The 23,182-nt window shown below is 37.3% G+C and overlaps 1 protein-coding gene across 1 annotated transcript in view; it reads right to left on the bottom strand.

The window, feature by feature from the left end:
* The window catches only part of TFB1M (transcription factor B1, mitochondrial), a 65,454-nt gene that overhangs the window by 30,931 nt on the left and 11,341 nt on the right, over window positions 1-23,182 (bottom strand). The window contains exons 3-5 of the mRNA XM_082404655.1: window positions 17,371-17,479; window positions 15,835-15,986; window positions 14-133 (exon numbers count right to left, since the gene is read on the bottom strand). Of these exons, the coding sequence (XP_082260781.1) occupies window positions 14-133; window positions 15,835-15,986; window positions 17,371-17,479 (381 nt within the window). The remainder of the gene's footprint in view (window positions 1-13; window positions 134-15,834; window positions 15,987-17,370; window positions 17,480-23,182) is intronic.

The raw sequence follows: 23,182 nt of genomic DNA, 5'->3' as shown, positions 1-23,182 counted from the left end.
AAAAGAAACTCACCTCTGGTTTGGGGATGAAAGCCTGACCTGGAATTGTAAAGATGTGCTGAACATCGCAGAGGTACTGGGCCATGATGGAAAGGCGACTACGCTGCTTGCTTCCTGTACTGGCTGTAAGTCTCTGCACAAGGACACAAAGGAATTTTAGCAAGTAATTCATTCATTATCTACGAACACTAGGTAGATTTTTTGAGATAAATTTTAAAAGCATAGGCTATCTGACATGATACAAAGCCAACATGGAGAATATTTTCCTCCAGTACTAACTGAGGTACATCTAAGAAGCGTGAATTATATCATATACAGTGCACTCAAAAAATTCATATAAGAAAACTTCCCTACCACAGCTGTTGGGATTTTCAAACCACTGTTATATTATGAAGATACTGTATGAAACAAGTAATCAATAAATATTGATAAATGAAAAAATTAGCAAGAATAATGAAGAACTAAAGGTGCTTTAATTTTATGAACTACCCCAATATCTGAATGAAAGTTTTCAGTGGTGTGCTTTTCTTTATTTAAATGTAATAAAACCTTGAATATTCAGAACTGTTGAAAACTGCTGTTTTTGACAACTAATTTTTATAAAAAACTAGGAATTTATTCTCTTAAGCACCCAAACATTTTTATTTTAAAATTAGGTATATTCAAATTAACTCATAAATACAATTTCAACCAATAACCCAAAAGGATTTTTAAAAAGAACTTTAAATTCCATATAAATTTTATATGAAAAAGCAAAGGGCCAAGACAGCCAGGATACTCCTGAAGAACATCAGTAACAGGGGGAACAGGGGGTAGGGGTTGCTGTGTGGAGATGAGGTGGGGGTGATTCATCTTGCCAGATATCAAAATTAAGGCAGTACGGTATTGCTAGAGGTACAAACAGACCAATGGAACAAAAACCTTAGAAAGAGACCCAAGCACATGTGGACATTTAAACTGTGATAGATGTGAGGTAGCAGCTGCCAGTGGGAAAAGGAAGGATCCTTCAGCGATACTGGTGTAAACAGGAATCTACAAGGAGGACAATGGAGGTCCATATCTCACATCACAACCAAAAATGAATTCCAAGTGAATTAACAGTAAGTGAAAAATTTTTAATTTTTATAAGTAAATATCTATGACTCCCATGGTAAGGAAGAATTTCTTAATAATGAAAAAGCAGGCCGCCTCCCGACCAGGGCCGCCGCAGGAGGCGCCGGAGCTGGGTTCTGAGCGACAATCTGCCTGCAGAGTCGCTCAAGGCAAGAAGACCCAGAGCCAGCAAGACTGAAACAAAAAGCAAAGGAGCCGTGTGGATGAAAGGCTCTTGGTGCTCCAGCCAGGCATCAGGGCTGTGCCTCTGAGGTGGGAGAGCCAACTTCAGGACACTGGTCCACAAGAGACCTCCCAGCTCCATGTAATACCAAACGGCGAAAATCTCTCAGAGATCTCCATCTCAACATCAAGACCCAGCTTCACTCAAAGACCAGCAAGCTACAGTGCTGGACACCCTATGCCAAACAACTAGCAAGACAGGAACACAGCCCCATCCATTAGCAGAGAGGCTGCCTAAAATCATAATAAGGCCACAGACACCCCAAAACACACCACCAGACGTGGACGTGCCCCCCAAAAAGACAAGATCCAACCTCATCCACCAGAACACAAGTACTAGTCCCCTCCACCAGGAAGCCTACACAACCCACTGAACCAACCTTAGCCACTGGGGACAGATACCAAAAACAACGGGAACTACGAACCTGCAGCCTGTGAAAAGGAGACCCCAAACACAGTAAGATAAGCAAAATGAGAAGACAAAAAAACACACAGCAGGTGAAGGAGCAGGGTCAAAACACACCAGACCTAACAAATGAAGAGGAAATAGGCAGTCTACCTGAAAAAGAATTCAGAATAATGATAGTAAAGATGATCCAAAATCTTGGAAATAGAATAGACAAATGGCAAGAAACATTTACCAAGGACGTAGAAGAACAAAAGAGGAACCAAGCAACAATGAAAAACACAATAAATGAAATTAAAAATACTCTAGATGGGATCAATAGCAGAATAACTGAGGCAGAAGAACGGATAAGTGACCTGGAAGATGAAATAGTGGAAATAACTACTGCAGAGCAGAATAAAGAAAAAAGAATGAAAAGAACTGAGGACAGTCTCAGAGACCTCTGGGACAACATTAAACGCACCAACATTCGAATTATAGGGGTCCCAGAAGAAGAAGAGAAAAAGAAAGGGACTGAGAAAATATTTGAAGAGATTATAGTTGAAAACTTCCCTAATATGGGAAAGGAAATAGTTAATCAAGTCCTGGAAGCACAGAGAGTCCCATACAGCATAAATCCAAGGAGAAACACGCCAAGACACATATTAATCCAACTATCAAAAATTAAATATAAAGAAAACATATTAAAAGCAGCAAGGGAAAAACAACAAATAACACACAAGGGAAGCCCCATAAGGTTAACAGCTGATCTTTCAGCAGAAACTCTGCAAGCCAGAAGGGAGTGGCAGGATATACTTAAAGTCATGAAGGAGAAAAACCTACAACCAAGGTTACTCTACCCAGCAAGGATCTCATTCAGATTTGATGGAGAAATTAAAACCTTTACAGACAAGCAAAAGCTGAGAGAGTTCAGCACCACCAAACCAGCTTTACAACAAATGCTAAAGGAACTTCTCTAGGCAAGAAACACAAGAGAAGGAAAACACCTACAATAACAAACCCAAAATATTTAAGAAAATGGGAATAGGAACATACATATCGATAATTACCTTAAATGTAAATGGATTAAATGCTCCCACCAAAAGACACAGACTGGCTGAATGGATACAAAAACAAGACCCATATATATGCTGTCTACAAGAGACCCACTTCAGACCTAGAGACACATACAGACTGAAAGTGAGGGGATGGAAAAAGATATTCCATGCAAATGGAAATCAAAAGAAAGCTGGAGTAGCAATTCTCATACCAGACAAAATAGACTTTAAAATAAAGACTATTACAAGAGACAAAGAAGGACACTATATAATGATCAAGGGATCGATCCAAGAGGAAGGTATAACAATTGTAAATATTTATGCACCCAACATAGGAGCACCTCAACACATAAGGCAAATGCTAACAGCCATAAAAGGGGAAATCAACAGCAACACAATCATAGTAGGGGACTTTAACACCCCACTTTCACCAATGGACAGATCATCCAAAATGAAAATAAATAAGGAAACACAAGCTTTAAATGATACATTAAACAAGATGGACTTAATTGATATTTATAGGACATTCCACCCAAAAACAACAGAATACACATTTTTCTCAAGTGCTCATGGAACATTCTCCAGGATAGATCATATCTTGGGTCACAAATCAAGCCTTTGTAAATCTAAGAAAATTGAAATCGTATCAAGTATCTTTTCCAACCACAATGCTATGAGACTAGATATCAATTACAGGAAAAGATCTGTAAAAAATACAAACACATGGAGGCTACACAATACACTACTTAATAACGAAGTGATCACTGAAGAAATCAAAGGGGAAATCAAAAAATACCTAGAAACAAATGACAATGGAGATACGACGACCCAAAACCTATGGGATGCAGCAAAAGCAGTTCTAAGAGGGAATTTTATAGCAATACAACCCTACATCAAGAAACAGGAAACATCTCGAATAAACAACCTAACCTTGCACCTAAAGCAATTAGAGAAAGAAGAGCAAAAAAACCCCAAAGCTAGCAGAAGGAAAGAAATCATAAAGATCAGATCAGAAATAAATGAAAAAGAAATGAAGGAAACAATAGCAAAAATCAATGAAACTAAAAGCTGGTCCTTTGAGAAGATAAACAAAATTGATAAACCATTAGCCAGACTCATCAAGAGAAAAAGGGAGAAGACTCAAATCAATAGAATTAGAAATGAAAAAGGAGAAGTAACCACTGACACTGCAGAAATACAAAGGATCATGAGAGATTACTACAAGCAACTCTATGCCAATAAAATGGACAACCTGGAAGAAATGGACAGATTCTTAGAAATGCACAACCTGCCAAGACTGAACCAGGAAGAAATAGAAAATATGAAAAGACCAATCACAAGCACTGAAATTGAAACTGTGATTAAAAATCTTCCAACAAACAAAAGCCCAGGACCAGATGGCTTCACAGGCGAATTCTATCAAACATTTAGAGAAGAACACCTATCCTTCTCAAACTCTTCCAAAATATTGCAGAGGGAGGAACGCTCCCCAACTCATTCTACGAGGCCACCATCACCCTGATACCAAAACCAGACAAAGACGTCACAAAGAAAGAAAACTACAGGCCAATATCACTGATGAACATAGGTGCAAAAATCCTCAACAAAATACTAGCAAACAGAATCCAACAGCACATTAAAAGGATCATACACCATGATCAAGTGGGGTTTATTCCAGGAATGCAAGGATTCTTCAATATACGCAAATCAACCAACGTGATACATCAATATTAACAAATTGAAGGAGAAAAACCATATGATCATCTCAATAAATGCAGAGAAAGCTTTTGACAAAATTCAACACCCATTTATGATAAAAGCCCTGCAGAAAGTAGGCATAGAGGGAACTTTCCTCAACATAATAAAGGCCATATATGACAAACCCACAGCCAACATTGTCCTCAATGGTGAAAAACTGAAACCATTTCCACTAAGATCAGGAACAAGACAAGGTTGCCCACTCTCACCACTATTATTCAACATAGTTTTGGAAGTGTTAGCCACAGCAATCAGAGAAGAAAAAGAAATAAAAGGAATCCAAATTGGAAAAGAAGAAGTAAAGCTGTCACTGTTTGCAGATGACATGATACTATACATAGAGAATCCTAAAGATGCTACCAGAAAACTCCTAGAGCTAATCAATGAATTTGGTAAAGTAGCAGGATACAAAATTAATGCACAGAAATCTCTTGCATTCCTATATACTAATGATGAAAAATCTGAAAGTGAAATTAAGAGAACACTCCCGTTTACCACTGCAACAAAAAGAATAAAATATCTAGGAATAAACCTACCTAAGGAGACAAAAGACCTGTATGCAGAAAATTATAAGACACTGATGAAAGAAATTAAAGATGATACAAATAGATGGACAGATATACCATGTCCTTGGACTGGAAGAATCAACATTGTGAAAATGACTCTACTACCCAAAGCAATCTACAGATTCAATGCAATCCCTATCAAACTACCACTGGCATTTTTCACAGAACTAGAATAAAAAATTTCACAATTTGTATGGAGACACAAAAGACCCCGAATAGCCAAAGCAATCTTGAGAACGAAAAATGGAGCTGGAGGAATCAGGCTCCCTGACTTCAGACTATATTACAAAGCTACAGTAATCAAGACAGTTTGGTACTGGCACAAAAACAGAAATATTCATCAATGGAACAGGATAGAAAGCCCAGAGATAAACCCACGCACATATGGTCACCTTATCTTTGATAAAGGAGGCAAGCATATACAGTGGAGAAAAGACAGCCTCTTCAATAAATGGTGCTGGGAAAATTGGACAGGTACATGTAAAAGTATGAAATTAGAACACGCCCTGACACCATACACAAAAATAAACTCAAAATGGATTAAAGACCTAAGTGTAAGGCCAGACACTATCAAACTCTTAGAGGAAAACATAGGCAGAACACTCTATGACATCAATCACAGCAAGATCCTTTTTGACCCACCTCCTAGAGAAATGGAAATAAAAACAAAAATAAACAAATGGGACCTAATGAAACTTAAAAGCTTTTGCACAGCAAAGGAAACCATAAACAAGACCAAAAGACAACCCTCAGAATGGGAGAAAATATTTGCAAATGAAGCAACTGACAAAGGATTAATCTCCAAGATTTACAAGCAGCTCATGCAGCTCAATAACAAAAAAACAAACAACCCAATCCAAAAATGGGCAGAAGACCTAAATAGACATTTCTCTAAAGAAGATACACAGATGGCCAACAGACACATGAAAGAATGCTCAACATCATTAATCATTAGAGAAATGCAAATCAAAACTACAATGAGGTATCATCTCACACCGGTCAGAATGGCCATCATCAAAAAATCCAGAAACAGTAAATGCTGGAGAGGGTGTGGAGAAAAGGGAACCCTCTTGCACTGTTGGTGGGAATGTAAATTGATACAGCCACTATGGAGAACAGTATGGAGGTTCCTTAAAAAACTAAAAATAGAACTACCATACAACCCAGCAATCCCACTACTGGGCATATACCCTGAGAGAACCATAATTCAAAAAGAGTCATGTACCAAAATGTTCATTGCAGCTCTATTTACAATAGCCAGGACATGGAAGCAACCTAAGTGTCCATCATCGGATGAATGGATAAAGAAGATGTGGCACATATATACAATGGAATATTACTCAGTCATAAAAAGAAATGAAATGGAGGTATTTGTAATGAGGTGGATGGAGTTAGAGTCTGTCATACAGAGTGAAGTAAGTCAGAAAGAGAAAAACAAATACAGTATGCTAACACATATATACAGAATCTAAGGAAAAAAAAAAAAAAAGGCCATGAAGAACCTAGTGGCATGACGGGAATAAAGACACAGACCTACTAGAGAATGGACTTGAGGATATGGGGAGGGGGTGGGGTGAGATGTGACAGGGTGAGAGAGTGTCACGGACATATATACACTACCAAATGTAAAATAGATAGCTAGTGGGAAGCAGCCGCATAGCACAGGGAGATCAGCTCGGTGCTTTGTCACCACCGAGAGGGGTGGGATGGGGAGGGTGGGAGGGAGGGAGATGCAAGAGGGAAGAGATATGGGAACATATTGTATATGTATAACTGATTCACTTTGTTATAAAGCAGAAGCTAACACACCATTGTAAGGCAATTATACTTCAATAAAGATGTTTAAAAAAAAAAATAGAATGGATTTGAGGATATGGGGAGGGGGAGGGGTGAGATGTGACAGGGGGAGAGAGTGTCATGGACATATATACACTACCAAATGTAAAATAGATAGCTAGTGGGAAGCAGCCGCATAGCACAGGGAGATCAGCTCGGTGCTTTGTGACCACCTAGAGGGGTGGGATAGGGAGGGTGGGAGGGAGGGAGATGCAAGAGGGAAGAGATATGGGAACATATGTATATGTATAACTGATTCACTTTGTTATAAAGCAGAAACTAACACACCATTGTAAAGCAATTATACTTCAATAACGATGTTTAAAAAATAATAATGAAAAAGCAGAAACCATAAAAGACTGATATATTTTCTTCTATTTAAATTAAAAACTTCTGTATAATAAAAACACTATAAAGATAAGTCACAGACTGAGACAAGGTATTTGAAACTCATATTTGACAAAGGATTAGTGTTTAGAAGAAACTCCTATAGCTCAATAATCAAAAGATAAACAACTAATAGAAAATATGATGAGAAATATGGTAAGAGCAACCCAAATGAACCATAACCATAAACTATTAAGTAAATTACAGATTAGGGACATGCACATTAAAGCCATATGAGATACAGTTTCATATTCATGAAATGAACAAAAATTTTTTTTTTTTGAGTCCTCTCCCTCTTTTTCTTGATGAGTCTGGCTAATGGCTTATCAATTTTGTTTATCTTCTCAAAGAACCAGCTTTTAGTTTTATTGATCTTTGTTATTGTTTTCTTTGTTTCTATTTCATTTATTTCTGCTCTGATCTTTATGATTTCTTTCCTTCTGCTAACTTTGGGTTTTGTGTGTTCTTCTTTCTCTAGTTTCTTTAGGTGTAAGGTTAGATTGTTTACTTGAGATTTTTCTTGTTTCTTTAGGTAGGCTTGTATAGCTATAAACTTCCCTCTTAGAACTGCTTTTGCTGTATTCCATAGGTTTTGGGTCGTCGTGTTTTCATTGTCATTTGTCTCTAGGTATTTTTTGATTTCCTCTTTGATTTCTTTATTGATCTCTTGGTTATTTAGTAACGTATTGTTTAGCCTCCATGTGTTTGTATTTTTTACGTTTTTTTCCCTGTAACTGATTTCTAATCTCATAGCGTTGTGGTCAGAAAAGATGCTTGATATGATTTCAATTTTCTTAAATTTACTGAGGCTTGATTTGTGACCCAAGATGTGATCTATCCTGGAGAATGTTCCATGCGCACTTCAGAAGAACGTGTAACCTGCTGTTTTTGGATGGAATGTCCTATAAATATCAATTAAATCTATCTGGTCTATTGTGTCATTTAAAGCTTGTGTTTCCTTATTTATTTTCATTTTGGATGATCTGTCCATTGGTGTAAGTGAGGTGGTTAAAGTCCCCCACTATTATTGTGTTACTGTCAATTTCCTCTTTTATAGCTGTTAGCAGTTGCCTTATGTATTGAGGTGCTCCTATGTTGGGTGCATATATATTTATAATTGTTATATCTTCTTCTTGGATTGATCCCTTGATCACTACGTAGTGTCCTTCCTTGTCTCTTGTAACATTCTTTATTTTAAAGTCTATTTTATCTGATATGAGTATAGCTACTCCAGCTTTCTTTTGATTTCCATTTGCATGGAATATCTTTTTCCATCCCCTCACTTTCAGTCTGTATGTGTCCCTAGGTATAAAGTGGGTCTCTTGTAGACAGCATATATATGGGTCTTGTTTTTGTATCCATTCAGCAAGCCTGTGTCTTTTGGTTGGAGCATTTAATCCATTCACGTTTAAGGTAATTATCGATATGTATGTTCCTATGACCATTTTCTTAATTGTTTTGGGTTTGTTTTTGTAGGTCCTTTTCTTCTCTTGTGTTTCCCACTTAGAGAAGTTCCTTTAGCATTTGTTGTAGAGCTGGTTTGGTGGTGCTGAATTCTCTTAGCTTTTGCTTGTCTGTAAAGCTTTTGATTTCTCCATCAAATCTAAATGAGATCCTTGCTGGGTAGAGTAATCTTGGTTGTAGGTTCTTCCCTTTCATCACTTTAAGTATATCATGCCACTCCCTTCTGGCTTGTAGAGTTTCTGCTGAGAAATCAGCTGTTAACCTTATGGGAGTTCCCTTGTATGTTATTTGTCGTTTTTCCCTTGCTGCTTTCAATAATTTTTCTTTGTCTTTAATTTTTGCCACTTTGATTACTATGTGTCTCGGCGTGTTTCTCCTTGGGTTTATCCTGTATGGGACTCTCTGTGCTTCCTGGACCTGGGTGGCTATTTCCTTTCCCATGTTAGGGAAGTTTTCGACTATAATCTCTTCAAGTATTTTCTCTGGTCCTTTCTCTCTCTCTTCTCCTTCTGGGACCCCTATAATGTGAATGTTGTTGCATTTAATGTTGTCCCAGAGGTCTCTTAGGCTGTCTTCATTTCTTTTCATTCTTTTTTCTTTAGTCTGTTCCGCAGCAGTGAATTCCACCATTCTGTCTTCCAGGTCACTTATCCGTTCTTCTGCCTCAGTTATTCTGCTATTGATTCCTTCTAGTGTAGTTTTCATTTCAGTTATTGTATTGGTCATCTCTGTTTGTTTGTTCTTTAATTCTTCTAGGTCTTTGTTAATCATTTCTTGCATCTTCTCAATCTTTGCCTCCATTCTTATTCCGAGGTCCTGGATCATCTTCACTATCATTACTCTGAATTCTTTTTCTGGAAGGTTGCCTATCTCCACTTCATTTAGTTGTTTTTCTGGGGTTTTTTCTTGTTCCTTCATCTGGTATATAGCCCTCTGCCTTTTCATCTTGTCTATCTTTCTGTAAATGTGGTTTTTGTTCCACAGGCTGCAGGATTGTAGTTTTTCTTGCTTCTGCTGTCTGCCCTCTGGTGGTTGAGGCTATCTCGAAATGAACAAAATTTAAACAACAGAAAAAGAACCTGACAGAACCTAATACTGGCAACAATACGGAGCAACAGGAATTCTCATATGCCGCTAGTGAGAGGGGAAATTGGTACAAGCACTGTGGTCTATAATCTGGCAATATATATATTAAAGCTAAAGTTGGGTAAACGCTTATGATCCTTTAGGTCTACCTTTATGAATATATCCTAGAGACCTGCTTCACAAGGAGATATGTACAGGGATAGTCACTGCAACATTATATGTAGTATCCAAAAAAAAAGTGGAAAAACATAAAGGTCCATCAATAGGTGGATAATTAAACTGTGGTAATTTTGACAATGGAATGCTAAATAATAGTTACAATGAATAACAAGAGACACCAACGTAAATCCCAAAGAGTAAACAATAATTGACAGAAAATATGTACAGTATGATTCCACTCACATAAAAACTTCAAAAGATTATTTCTTATTGTTTACTCTCTATGTGCATGTGTGTATCTATCTATATCTGTAAAGCAAGCAAAACATGTTCATGGGCATAATATCAATTTTAAGACAGTTCAATTCATAGGAGGGAAAAGGGGGATAGAAGAGGGCTCCAAACATATCTATTTTATTTCTTAAAAAAGATATGAAAAATATGGCAATATATTAAGATTGGACAAAGCTGAGTAGTGGATAAAAAAATTAGGCATACTTATTTTTCTAAAATGTATCCTGCTTCTCTATGTTCTTAGAACTCCCTGGACATTCTAAATCTCTTCTGAATGATAGAGTCAACATTACAAATACCAACAATTACTGGAATAATCCTGGGGCCAGGTATGCCTGGGCTGTGCCGTACTACTAAACAGTCAAAGACGGAGCACTTTTTGAGTTACTGAGTTGGCCCAAAAGTTCATTTGTTACCCCCCACACCGCAAGATGGCTCTAGTAGCACTCAGCTGTCTTTAACTACATTCAAAACAGATTTGTTAGATTGTGACAGCTGTCATATCAGCGTGCATTGAAAAAACTTATCAAAATTTTTGTGTAGCCATTTTAATACTGAAGATGGAAGAAAAAAAGCAACATTTTCGGCATATTATGCTTTATTATTTCAAGAAAGGTAAAAACGGAACTGAAACTCAAAAAAAAGATTTGTGCAGTGTATGGAGAAGGTGCTGTGACTGATTGAATGTGTCAAAAGTGGTCTGTGAAGTTTCGTGCTGGAGATTTCTCGCTGGACGATGCTCCACGGTCAGGTAGACCAGTTGAAGTTGATAGCGATCAAATCGAGAAATTAATTGAGAACTCAACGTTATACCACCCAGGAGATAGCCAACATACTCAACATGTACAAATCAAGTGCTGAAAATCATTTGCACCAGCTTGGTTATATTCAATGCTTTGTTGTTTGGGTACCACATAAGTTACGTGAAAAAAACCTTGACTGTATTTCCGCATGCAATTCTCTATTTAAATGTAATGAAAACGCTCCGTTTTTAAAACAAATTGTGGTGGGTGATGAAATGTAGATACTGCACAATAACATGGAATGGAAGAGATTGTGGGGCAAGCAAAATGAACCACCACCACTCCAAAGGCTGGTCTTCATCCAAAGAAGGTGATGTTGTGTATATGGTGGGAATGGAAGGGAGTCCTCTATTGTGAGCTCCTTCCAGAAAACTAGACTATTAATTCCAACATGTACTGCTCCCAATTAGACCAACTGAAAGCAGCACTCAATGAAAAGTGTCTGGAATTAGTCAACAGAAAACGCATAATCTTTCATCAGGACAATGCAAGACCACGTTTCTTTAATGACCAGGCAAAAACTGTTACAGCTTGGCTGGGAAGTTCTGATTCCTCCGCCATATTCACCAGGCATTGCACCTTTGGATTTCCGATTATTTCGGTCTTTACAAAATTCTCTTAATGGAAAAACTTTCAATTCCCTGGAAGACTGTAAAAGGCACCTGGAACAGTTCTTTGCTCAAAAAGATAAAAAGTTTTGGGAAGATGGAATTGTGAAGTTGCCTGAAAAATGGCAGAAGGTAGTGGAGTACGTTGTGCAATAAAGTTCTTGGTAAAAATGAAAAATGTGTCTTTTATTTTTACTTAAAAACCGAAGGAATCTTTTGGCCAACCCAATATATTTACTGTGCTGGGTGTTTCTCTTTCCTGCTTCACTGTCACGTGTCAAACTCTAATAGTCCCTTATACTTTGCTGCTTCTAACCAGCTGTGGGCATGAACACCACATAATTTGGCTTGTAAAAGCTTTGCCTTAGGTAAGATTTAAAAATAGGCTTTAATCTGAGATGCTGAGAAAATTTCCTATGGGCAAAGTTAACCGTAGATTTTGTAGCATATTTTGTTACTTAGAAGCCATCCCTCATCTCAACCCTTTTTACTAAAGTAAAGATTACCTGGCTCTTGTCTGTATTTGGACAGTTAAAATTACCGGGAAGTCAAGTTCAAGACAAGTGATGAGTTGCTACAGTATATATAACAAAATAAATTCTTCCTTACTAATATGTAGAGCCAAGAACTGTACATATTCTCATGCAAATACCAAAAACAAAGACAAATAATGGAAGTACAGATTTAAGTTAAAGAATAAGCTTATGGATCAAATGGTCAAAAATATGTCTAGTTCTTTATAAAGAAAAAAGGAACTTTACCACTGGCATAAGATTCAAAATTTTTAAAATGCATTGTGCAAACTGGCACAATTCAAAGCATTTGTGTAAAACTAAAATGCAGCATGAACATAATCACAAAATTAGAAAATAAACCAAAAGAAATGCCCAGACTTAAAAAATTATCTCATCCTGGATTTTCTTCCAGTATTTTACTTTACATCTGAAAGGTGTGTTCCCACTGAAGAGAATTTAAAAATCACTTTAACCAAAAAGCAAACCAGGGAGGCATGGATGGTAAGCTAATTTGCTATAAAGACACATTTAAGTATAACATATTTCACCTACGTATCCAGTTCTGCCAGGGGAAGGGGTGTCCTCATGGACACCCATCCAATGTAACCCATCCAATCTTTGTAGCAAATACACACAGGCTGTGGAGATGAAAATATGTGAATCCTATCTTACAACTTAGAAGAAAGCAGCACACATACCTGTCCCTAATTTATTAAGGAAAAATTCAAGCCACAAACCAGAAAGCTCTGCAAAGAGATTTCATTAAACGCTAGCATGAGTTAAACGGTCGATCAACCATTCAAACATGAATTGATGTTTCTTTGATAGATGTATTACAGATAAAGCTATGAAAATTCAAACTCCATCACAGGATAGATTTGAAAAGCAAAAGCCCAGGGAATCAAACCAGGTAATTTTTCAGTAAAAAGAAAAACTCTTAACCCTTGAGCTTTTAAAAAATTCTGATTGAATATAAGAAAAACAACGGGTCAAAGAATTCACAAGGACAGTGTTATTTATTTTCCTATTCATCTAAAATAATTTTAAGTACAAACAGAAAAATTAGGCTTACACTTGAGAAGCTGCACAGCCAAACACCAGGGACGATGAGAACGAGATAATTAATGCAGAGGTGATTCCCTCCCTGCCAGGGATGTGACCATTAACCAGCCAGGGTCCCCTGGAGATGGCAGGAGATGAAGAGGCTGATGCTGGACCCAGAAAGAAAAGACCATAGGTCCGGTCACAGAAAGAACGTGAGCATCGTGACTTCAGCAGAAAACATATGACCTGTGTTCAAGTTCAGCTTTCCCTGTAACTAGCTCCACAACCTTTGGAAGACATTAAACTATTTGGAACCTCAGTTTCATCATCTATGAGGTTAGATGAGATTTGTTAAGGCCTCATTTATTGCTACACAGTCTGATTCTATTTTATGAGCTGTAACTTTAAACTGTCTACACGCCTCGTAATGTGTGAGCTGAATTCTTAAATTTACACCCTGTAGTCTTAGGAGGAACATGCTCATTTCTGTTCTGTAACTCACAAAGCCAAGCCAAGCAAATGTTTAAAAGTGCTTTCTGTGGCTAAATACCAAATTACAAATATGACAGTGTCAAGAACAAACAGAGGTTATATAAGAGAATGCTGCTTAGTCTCCCATTGAAACTTTCACTTGCAAAAATGTGAAAATCGTCAGAGGAGCAGTGTTATCTACACTTCAAAAGCATTCTGTAAATTGCAGACTCAATATAAACTCTTCTCAATATTAATATTAAAATTTAACTAAAATCAACTGTTTGTTAAAGAAAAATAATTGCATACGGTTAAGTGGAAGCAACACTATTATTAATAAGCACAACTGACACTGAGTCATTGAAAATGTTACCCCACCTCTTCAGCCTGTTCCTTTGTTCTTTACCCCCAAAGAATCAGAGTACATAGTATTTTGCATTTCTATTGTGTTACTGAAGAACAGAAATACCATAATAATCATGTCAGCTGAGAAAAAAACCAAGGACAAATCCAAAAGTTGAGAAAACAAGGAGAACTATTAGCATGGCCTCAATTCAAACCAACAGAAGAGAATTAACAGAGTCACGAGGAGGAGATGACTAGGACCTCAGGAAAAAGAGGATGTCATCTTAGAGTTTCTAACAAACACAAAAGGGTCCTACATTTTTGTGATGGATTTTATAGCCAAATACTCTAAAACAAAGTTTTTCCAACTGTGGCATTATTGACATTTTGGGCTGGTTAGTGCTGAGTAATTCTTTGCTGTGGGGGACTGTCCTGTGCACTGAAGGATGTTTATCAGCATCCCTAACCTCTACCCACTAGATGCCAGAAGCATCCCCAACATTAAAAAAACAAAAACCTCAGAATATCCAGTATCTTGTCAAAAATTATCAGGCTTGCAAAGAAGTGGAAAAATGGCACCCATAGCAAAGAGGGTGGGCAAAGTCAACTGGTAAAACAGTACAGAAATGACAGAGGTAATGAAATTAGTAGGTAAAGATCTTAAAATAGCCATTACAAATATTATACATATGCATAAGAATGCCAAGGAAAGCATGAACATAATGAGAGAAAGGGAAGATATAATAAGACTCAAATGAATCTTTTAGAGATAAAAATACAATATCTGAAATGAAAAATAAACTGAGTAAAATTAACAACGGATTAGACACTGCAAAAAAGAGTGGTAAATTTAAAGCTGCAGAATGATCCAGCATTGCCACTTTCAGGTTTATACCCTGAAGAAATCTTGCCTATGTGCACCAGCTGACATCAAAATAGGAACATTCATGACAGTTTTGTTTGTGATAATGAAACACTGAAACTAATGCAGGGTCCCAAAACAGGAAAATGGACAGATAAATCTGACAGATAAATAGTCAAAGAGTGGGTAGTAAACAGCTGTACAAATAAACTATAGCTATGAACATGAGCAGATCAGGATAAAAAGAATACAAAGAACACATGTTGTATGAACCCACTTGTATAAAGTTAAAAAATGGACAAAACTAAAGTATATTAATTATACAGATAAGAATCTATGCGATAAGCTATGCAGGGAATAATAATTCGCAAACTCATGGTACAGATTATCCTGGTAGCAGGTGGGGGACAGGAGATGTAATCAGAATGAGGTACACAAGAGGGTGTCAAAGATGTCTGTCATTTAATTATTAACTTCACTTGGGTGGCAGAGATTCATATGTTCTTTTTATTAAGCCATACATACACAAAGCCATGCATATACATTATATACTCTTTTGTATTTATATGTCATAATGAAATTTTTTAAAAAATGCTTATAGTCTACAGATTCCCTCCTTAAACCTCTGCACTTCAAAAACTGCTCTCGTCTGCCCTGAGGGTTTATTTTCTAGAGAGACAAACTTGGAACACTCCAGCCATGGGAATGCCCAGCAGGTTTAGCTGAATCAAAGTCTATCTGTTGAATAACAAGACATGCAGCCCCCTTCCCTTTCTCAACTCCAAATTATCACAGTCTTTTTGTTTTGTTTGGTAATTTGATCACATGATAAAATAGCCAGAAAATGTTAAAACTTACCTCTGCCACTTCCTTTTGAAAAGTCAAAGTCATCTGGGTTCTGCCATAAGCAAAAGGTCCATTTCTATGAGAAACGTTTTCAAGCCATTTGATAATCAGTGGAGTTGATACACTAAAAGGCAGATTTCCAATAATATGTACATTTGGAGGATCTGGTTGGCATAAGAAAAATAACTTGGAATGATTATTTCATCAATATATTCTGAATACAATTTTAGCTAAGAGTAAAATCAAACTGGATATGAACAGCATCAAACAAAAATATACAAAAAGACATGGCTGAGTATTTTCCAGTCCATTTATTCTTCAGAAGCAATGTTTTCTCACAATCCGCTTTGAATTATCAAGGAAAAAAAATTCTACCTAATTACTATTCAGTCAGTCAAAGTCTTCAGGTTTTGGCTTAGGAAAAATATGAAAAAGAACTGGTTTGAGGGAAAAGATCATTTGCGTTGGACATGATGAGGTCAAAGTTCCTACGGGGCACCCAGATGAAGCTGTCAGATACCCAGGCAGGGGATACAGGCTGGACATGAAGATTAAGTGTGCGCAGCATATATGTGGTAAGTGAGACCACAGGGGAGGAGAAATCCAGGCAAACCTGCTGCATGAGAACAGCAGATTCCACCCCTTCCCCCCATCGCAGAAACAACATGTAAGATGTGGGTGGAAAAATAACCACCAGCAAAGAATAGTTAGAGAAAGCTCCCAACAATGTGAAAGGAGGAATAGGAGGGCCTGGTATCAGGGAAGACATGAGCAGAGAAATCGTCTAGAAGACAGTAACAGTCAGATTAATGCCAGGGAACTTGAGATGGTTTGAAGCAGGCAGTTAGGTCGGTTGTCACTGTGTCTGTGACGGGCTGGGCAGGCAGAAACCTGAAGGCTGGTGCCGAGAAGAGGACAGTGGGTTGAAAGGGGGAGACGGGCAGTGCTGGCGTCTCTGAAGGAGCCTGGCGTGCAGCGGCCAGAGACAAGGGGGGCAGCCGTGGGGGCATGCCAGAATCGCTCCTCCAGGTGTTCTGAGGGGTTTTACGAGCAAGAAACACACCCCATTTATCTACGTATTCCAAGGAGCCAGCACATAGCAGGTACCCAGTAAACACTGTGATTGAAGAGCGCCTTGGTTAGTCATTGAATGTGAAAGACAATGGAAATAAAGTTAGAAAGGTGTGGGTACAGCTTGGTTCACTAAAACACTTCTTTTTTCACCCTTTGGAAAAAGTAACACTTTAGAGTTCATTCCATCCTTATATGGTATAATAAAAATGGAAACTTTATTTGAACAGAACCCAAAATATTTGAAAAATATCGGGTAAATAAATTAGAATTATAAAATCAAATTACTTTATCTTACTTTGGAACAAAGTGGAAAAGCAGAAAAAAACTGCAATGCACATCACCTATTTAATTCTATTCATTTAATTTTTAATATAAATATATAATAAACATTTATAATGTATAATAAGTAACATAAATACTTGTGATCTAAATAATTACAAAAGAAAATAAGAAAACCAACCCAAAGTCACTTACCATCCTCCCACTGTCTTTTGAGACTTTCTGGAAAAGCCCTTTCTATCTTAAACGTCAAGACATCTCCATGGACAATTCTCAGTTTTCCAGGTGCTGCATCAGAAAGCATCTAGTTTACAAAAAGGTCAATAAAATGAGCTCATACACTTTGGAGAAGAGTAGAACTAATTTATTTTCTTCAAGTCTGTGCATCGTTAAATAAATCTGAAAAGCCAGACTAAGAATGATCATTAATGAACTAATAGCGTGTTGTGTCCACTGCAACAGGCAACTGTGGTGTCTGACTTTCAACACGTGACTGGGGATAGTGGCAGACAACAGTATAACAATAGCTTATAACATCACAAATAATACATTATCTTAATTCTGACCCTCAGAATGACTTGTATTTCTGTACAGAGTTAGCAAAAACTCAACTCTTACCTGTCTTTTTTAAATTACAGACTAAGGGGCTTCCCTGGTGGCGCAGTGGTTGAGAATCTGCCTGCTAATGCAGGAGACACGGGTTCGAGCCCTGGTCTGGGAAGATCCCACATGCCACGGAGCAGCTGGGCCCGTGAGCCACAACTACTGAGCCTGCGCGTCTGGAGCCTGTGCCCCGCAACGGGAGGGGCCGCGATAGTGAAAGGCTCGCGCACCGCGATGAAGAGCGGTCCCCGCACCGCGATGAAGAGTGGCCCCCGCTTGCTGCAACTAGAGAAAGCCCTCGCACGAACCGAAGACCCAACACAGCCAAAAATAAATAAATAAATAAATAAATAAATAAAGTAGCTATAAATGTATGACATTAAAAAAAAAAAAAATTACAGACTAAGCAAGGCAACAGAAATAAAAACAAAAATAAACAAATGGGACCTAATCAAACTTACAAGCTTTTGCACAGCAGAGGAAACCGTAAACAAAACAAAAATACAACCTACAGAATGGGAGAAAATATTTGCAAACGATGTGACCCACAAGGGCTTAATTTCCAAAATATACAAACAGCTCATACAACTCAACAACAACAAAAAAAACCCAACCAAAAAATGGGTAGAAAACCTAAATAGACATTTCTCCAAAGAACACATACAGATGGCCAATAGACACATGAAAAGATGTTCAACACTGCTAATTATTAGAGAAATGCAAATCAAAACTGCAATGAGGTGCCACCTCACACCGGTCAGAATGGCCATCATTAAAAAGTCTACAAATAACATGCTGGAGAGGGTGTAGAGAAAAGGGAACCCTCCTACACTGTTGGTGGGAATGTAAGTTGGTGCAGTCACTGTGGAAAACAGTATGGAGGTTCCTTAAAAAACTAAAAATAGAATTACCATATGATCCAGCAATCCCACTCCTGAGCATATATTCAGACAAAACTATAATTCAAAAAGATACATGCACCCTAATGTTCACAGTGGCACTATTCACAATAGCTAAGACATGGAAACAACCTAAATGTCCATCGACAGATGAATGGATAAAGAAGACGTGGTACATGTATACAATGGAATACTATACTCAGCCACAAAAAAGAACGAAATAATGCCATTTGCAGCAACACTCATGCAACTAGAGATTATCATACAAAGTGAAGTCAGAAAGAGAAAGACAAATACCATATGATAACACATGTAGAATCTAAAATATGACACAAATGAACTTATCTTGAAACAAACAGAATCACGGACACAGAGAACACAGACTGGTGGTTGCCAAGGGAGGAACGGGGAGTGGGGAATGGAAGGATTGGGAGTTTGGGGTTAGCAGATGTAAACTATTATATACAGGATGGATAAACAACAAGGTCCTACTGTGTAGCACAGAGAACTATATTCAATATCCTATGATAAACCATAAAGGAAAAGAATGTAAAGAATGTATATATATATGTATAACCGAATCAGCTTGCCATACAGCAGAAATTAACACAACATTGTAAGCCAACTATACTTCAATTAAAAATTATTGATAAAAAATAAATTAGAGACTAAGGACATTATAATGAAATACTGAGAATTAATTAGGAGCAAATCATAGGAAAGATGGACTTAATTCAACTAAATCTTTGTAGCCTAAGTATATACAAAGGATTCTACATGTTACCAAGATCTTTAACTTAATCGACAACTAGCGTCAAACAAGCAGAAAGTCATGTGTCACCGCCAAGCTGTATGTTCACGGCACTCTGAATCACTCCCCTGACCAGAGCACCCCTAAAGTACTTCTGATCCACAGGCACTTTCAACCTAATGAATTACCCGCACGTTTTAACAAAAGCTACCTCCCAGCCTATTTCTACCTTCCACTATTTGCTTTCCTTCCTCTTCCTTCAGTTTTTCCGAGTAAAAAAGAAAAATAAATAAAGGAAAAAAGTACTCTTTCCTTTATCTTCTTTTTTCTTTTTCCTCCATCTCATCCACCTTCGCATCACATCTTAAGAAATGCTCTTACATTACTGAAGCGCTGGCACCTAACTAAAAAGAGCCTTACAGCTAAGCCATCTATAAATTTGCATTGTGTTAAGTGCCCTGGACCCAACACAAAACTTGATTCTTGAAGTCCTTACTTAAAAAACAAACAACAACAAAAAAAACAGATGCAATCCCTGAGCTTATAAAGCTCAACATGCAGGAGTGACTAAAATCAATGAAAACAAACACATCTAAAGTAGGTTACAAAGGAAGAGGTAACCCTCTTTCCACATTAAATCTCAGCTCAGGGAGCTCAGAGAACCTTGGCTCCAATTCAAGGAACTTTTGCCCTGAGCATCCGTTGGACCTTCTTCTCTAGCTCAATTAAAGCTAACTAATTCTCCTAACTCTCCTCTTCACTAACTCAGGCAACTGAGGAAGGACGAAAGCACCACCACAGAAGCCAGAGGGGAGACATGGACCAGGGCACCCAGTTGTAGATCACTCACACCTTTGGGTCAACAATGTGCCTTGCACATGCTTCTTTAGAGCACTGTGTATTACAATTATGTATATTTAAGTTTCTTTTCCCTGCAACAACATAGGCCCCTTAAGGGCACCTGTCTCTTATCTACCTTAATATCCCCTGCAGCTGCAATAGTACATAGTAGGTGCTTCATATATATTTGATAAGTGAATGAATAAGTGAATGCTCAAATGGCATTCAGTTTTCTGTGAAGCTGGAAAACTCCTCTCCTAGCCTGTGAGATTTGGGGCTCCCAAAATTTGTAGGGTCCAGAAACTTGCAAAGATTTATTTCACTGATAAATCAATTACAATTTGAGAAATGCATACCTGAAAAGCATTTACTAATTAGAGGCTAAACATTTTAAGTCTGGGAATCATCTACTTTGATACATTTAGCCATGGTAGTTTAGCAAAAATAATTGTGTACCTCTAATATTAATGTACTTATGGATTATTTTAAGTTACCATGATTTGCTAAAACTTAATCTGATGAGTTCCAGACAATTAATCTTAGAAAATATAATAACCTCAATATACCATAAAAATAAAAAAGGAGATAGCTCTCTATGGGACAGGTTCTTACTGTATAAAAACTGTGTATTTAATGATAGCATTTACCATCAATGAAGAACATTAAATTTTTTTCTATAATTATGCTTCACATAATTAAAACAAATAAGCATACCAAAAACGAAGAGGCAGAACTAAAAGCTTGTTTCACAATGTCAATGTAAATTTGGCTTTTTGGCATTAATTTACATGCTCTGATAACTCAACCAAGTTTGAAATGTTAATTTTTTCCACACTGACACACACAGCTGCATACCAGAAACCTGATGTAATACACATTCACCTTCCTTTCCTAAGTTTAAAGTTGCTTTTTTTTTTTTGGATTCCCCTTCAGGCTTAAGTGTCAGTGAAACAGCAAGTCGTCCTGTTCTTTAAAAGGTCTACCTTTTCCAGGACCACTCTGTAGCTTAATCTTCCCCCTTCCCACTGCAGAAGGAATGAATGCTGGTGTTCAGTTTTATGGGAAGGCCCTGAAGCAATTATGGAGGCAAAAAAAAAAAAAATGTTATACAAACTGAAATGACAGTATGATTACAGACAGCAGCCATTTCAACACCTGATGATATTCAGCAATGACACAGAAAGACCTTCTAACTAACCAGTAATAGAGGAAAATGTTTTCATTATCATAATGATATTTGGGGAATGACGAAGGGGTGGGAAAGATCACTATTACAACCCTTCAAGAATAACACTTCAAAACACTGGAGGTGTTGCCTCATAATGTGCTCAAAGGCACAGCTGACTATGAATGCACACACTTCATTACAGCCAAATGGGTATTTATACAGACACTCAAATTGTTCTATCATTTTTATTTTAGTTTCCAATCCTATATTCTTCCAAAATGAGGCATGAGTAAGCTTTGAGTAAAAAATATTCATTAAATAAGGCTGTAAAAGAAGAAAGCAAGCCAAACCATGATAGGAGAAACATGTATGTAAATCGTGAGCGCTTTACATCGTAACAATCCTGGAGATGTTCGATCTCACAGCTGACCTACTGAATTATATCATTTTCACTCAGTATTGGCAGTAATTATATCCAGTTTCCAAGAGATCATGTGTTTTTCTGGTATTAAGTTTTGCAAAGGGTACAAGGAACAAATAGAGAATGCCTTTAATAAAAGTGAGAAAACAAATGCAGACGTATTCTTCACATGGTCACCTAAAAATCTCTCTCCTCTGACAAGTCAAGGTCTTAGTGAATGCTTTCTGTGGGGGGCAAGGAGCTATGGTCTAACTAGATAGTTTGCTGGTGATCTAATTTGATGAGGAAAGAACTTATACCCAATTATAAGGTACTTATGCCCAATTACCAATTCCTTGAGAACAAAAAACTGTATCAAATAGCCATTTTGTATGTTTTATGCCACCTTCTCATGGTGAGGGGCTCATGGCAGCCGACACTGTACAGTGGGCTAAGGATTAATTACCCAGCCCAGTGATATTACCTTCTTTCTAAATTGCCACAAAGTAGGAACCCAAACACTGTTGAAATAAGGGCTGGACAAAACTGTTAGGCAAACTATACGATAATGAATCTACAGTATGAAACACAATAGGTGAAAAAAAGTTTTTTTATTATATAGAACACACAGAAAAGACTAATGCTATTATTCAAAAGGAATTTAAGATAATGTTACAAATGACTTTTCTAAGGGTGAAGATTACAACATGATTTCAAAAAGTCAGCCTGCTTTGCTTTTTAAACAGGACCAGAACATGTACAGTAGAAACTCACTTACTCAGACTCATCAAGGAATTAGATGTTTAATAATTTCCTATTCAACCAATGTAACTCCTTTAAGTGTTAACATCTCTTAAACAGAAACATACAGATGGAAATCTTTCTAAACTGTATTGCACAATTCTCTTCCTAACCCAAGAACAATGCACCCAATTTCACCCTTTTCTTGATGACTTGGGTCACTGTTGCCTGTAGAGCAATGGCCTCAATGGTTATGATGCCTTAGTGCTGTGCTTTTTTTCAGTTTTATATTTGCTTTTTATAGCTTTTCTGCCACAGTAATAATTGTTACTTCTTGCTCTTGTCAGTGGGTCTGCTTCTAGCATTGATCTCTGTACTTACAACTTACAGTGGACTAGGAAATCACTTTGGCTGTAAGTCACCTTTTGCTAATTGGTTGAGTGTTGTCTATGTTATGATTGACTACGGTTATATCTATATCAAGTAACTTATATGTGTAAAGTATGTAATTATCACAACAGAAAGTCCTCCTTATGTAAAATTTGCTAGCAATGAAAGAATTTCAAAATTCTACTACCTCTGATTAAAAACAGCTCCTTCTGTCA

This window comes from Balaenoptera borealis (genome assembly GCF_965194805.1).
Source record: "Balaenoptera borealis genome assembly, chromosome: 9".
In the NCBI taxonomy this organism is placed as follows: domain Eukaryota; kingdom Metazoa; phylum Chordata; class Mammalia; order Artiodactyla; family Balaenopteridae; genus Balaenoptera; species Balaenoptera borealis.
Note: the sequence above shows the minus strand (reverse complement) of the source record. Positions and strands in the feature narration are given on the sequence as shown.